Source organism: Sarcophilus harrisii, chromosome 1 (genome assembly GCF_902635505.1).
Source record: "Sarcophilus harrisii chromosome 1, mSarHar1.11, whole genome shotgun sequence".
In the NCBI taxonomy this organism is placed as follows: domain Eukaryota; kingdom Metazoa; phylum Chordata; class Mammalia; order Dasyuromorphia; family Dasyuridae; genus Sarcophilus; species Sarcophilus harrisii.
This window is the reverse complement of record NC_045426.1, coordinates 647,394,693-647,396,718: the sequence shown is the minus strand read 5'-3', so window position 1 is coordinate 647,396,718 and position 2,026 is coordinate 647,394,693. Positions and strand designations below refer to the sequence as shown.

At 44.7% G+C, this 2,026-nt stretch overlaps 1 protein-coding gene across 1 annotated transcript; it reads left to right on the top strand.

Annotated features, from left to right (window-relative positions):
• Positions 1-323: 323 nt before the first annotated feature.
• LOC100924897 (beta-1,3-galactosyltransferase 2) lies at positions 324-1,507 on the top strand. The gene has a single exon (XM_031950598.1). It carries the CDS (start codon positions 349-351, stop codon positions 1,378-1,380), a length of 1,032 nt encoding a protein of 343 aa, XP_031806458.1. The 5' UTR covers positions 324-348; the 3' UTR covers positions 1,381-1,507.
• Positions 1,508-2,026: the final 519 nt, after the last annotated feature.

The following is a 2,026-nucleotide window of genomic DNA, read 5'->3' as shown; positions in this document are numbered from 1 at the left end:
GTCAGAGTTGGACCACCTTTGAGAAATCCTCCAGATCAGACTGAGAAAGGTTTGATAGACCACATAATGGAAAAGTTGGTACCAGAAGTCAGAGCTTTTGTCTCCCAATTCAAGGTCCTTCCTCCTGCACACTTCTCCCATCCCCAATACCCCTCTCTCCAATTTCTTATTCTTCTCAGCTCCTTTGCCCTTATCCCTCCTACCACTTAGATTAGCAAATCCTGACCCTACAAATCAGGAAATACTAGTCCACAGAGAGAGGGGAATGAAATGGGTGTGGGTGTGGGGAATGAATGAAACTCTTTACTGGATACTAACTTCTTCCTTTTTGTCCAGAAGTTTTGCGTGATGAGGTGGCAGCTAATGGTGAAAGCTTTATCGGTTTCAGCTTTCATGGGGCTACTGTTGTTGCTGGTAAATCAACAATGGGGTTCCTGGATATCTTCAATGGATCCATGGCCTTCATCCCAGAAAGCCCCCTCTGAAGACCCTTTGGTTCTCTCTTCGAGGAAGTTTGAGTGGGAGACTCAAACACCACATCCCTTAGAACTGAGGTATCCTTATTCCTATCCTTTCCTGATCAATCATCCTGACAAGTGTGGAGGTCTCAGAGATGCCCCCTTCCTGCTCATTCTGGTAATGAGCAAGCCCCAGGATGTGGGGATACGCCAGGTCATCCGGCAAACATGGGGTAATGAAACCTTGGTTCCTGGTGTGGTCATCCGCTGTCTTTTTGTTCTTGGCCTGCCCCCACCCCTCTTTGCTCAGAAACTTCAGGACCTCCTGGCAGAGGAAGACAAGGAGCATGGGGATCTCCTCCAGGTGGGCTTCCTGGATACATACCGCAATTTGACTCTCAAAGTTCTCATGGGGCTGGAATGGATGGCCCAGTATTGTCCCACTGCCCAGTATGTGCTCAAGGTGGATAGTGATGTCTTCCTTAACCCCACTTTCCTAGTACAGCAAATATTGCAGCCCAACAGACCCCTAAAGCTGAACTTCATCACCCACATCTTCAGAAACTCAGTCCCCCTGTGGATGCAGGGTCATAAGTGGTACATGCCCCCAGAGCTGTACCCCCAGAATATGTACCCAGAGTATTGTGCAGGCCTTGGCTATGTGATGTCTGGCTCCCTGGCCCTCAGGATCTTGACTGAAGCGCAGAGAGTCAAGGTCATCCATTTGGAGGATGTGTTTGTGGGGTTATGCTTGCAACAGCTTAAGGTGAAGCCCACACCTTCTCCCCCCAACACCTTCCTGATATTTTGGAGGAAGTATGACCATTGTACCTTCCACCAACTTGTCCTGGTTCATCACTTCCAGCACCAAGAGTTACTACGGATATGGCCAGACTTTCTGAGAGCTACTACCAGCTGCTAAATGGTACACTGGATAAAGTGTTGGACCTGGAATGAGAGACCTGAGTTCAAATTTGACCTCAGACTAGGAAGTCTTCTAATTGCCTCCTTTTTCTCAACTGAAAATGAAAATAATAATAGAACTGACCTTCCCCAATGGTTGTGTGTGTGTGTGGGGGAAATGATGTACTATTGGTAAATTGCTTAGCACAATGCCTGCATATAGCAAATGTTTAAAATATGCTTATTTCCTTCCTTGTTTCTCATAGAGGGAGGATTTTTTAATAAAGCTTTCTATTTTCAAAACTTATGCACAGATAATTTGACAACATTGACCCTTGCATAGCCTTGTGTTTCAGATTCTCTCCTCCTTCCCCCCACTCCCCTCCCCTAGATGGCAAGCAATCCAATATATGTTAAACATGTTGAATATATGTTAAATCTAATATGTATAAACATATTTATACAATTCTCTTGCTGTACAAGAAAAATCTTTTTAAAAAAAGTAAATGAGTAAGAAAACAAAATGCAAGTGAACAACAACAAAAAGAGTGAGAATGTTATGTTGTGATCCACATTCAGTTTCTACAGTCCTCTCTCTGGGTGGAGATGGCTCTCTTCATCAAAAGATCATTGGAACTGGCATCAATCATCTCATTGTTGGAAAG

What these genes read in the sequence shown, in the direction of transcription:
- LOC100924897 (XM_031950598.1), top strand. Translation starts at nt 349, where the DNA reads ATGAGGTGGCAGCTAATGGTGAAAGCTTTATCGGTTTCAGCTTTCATG.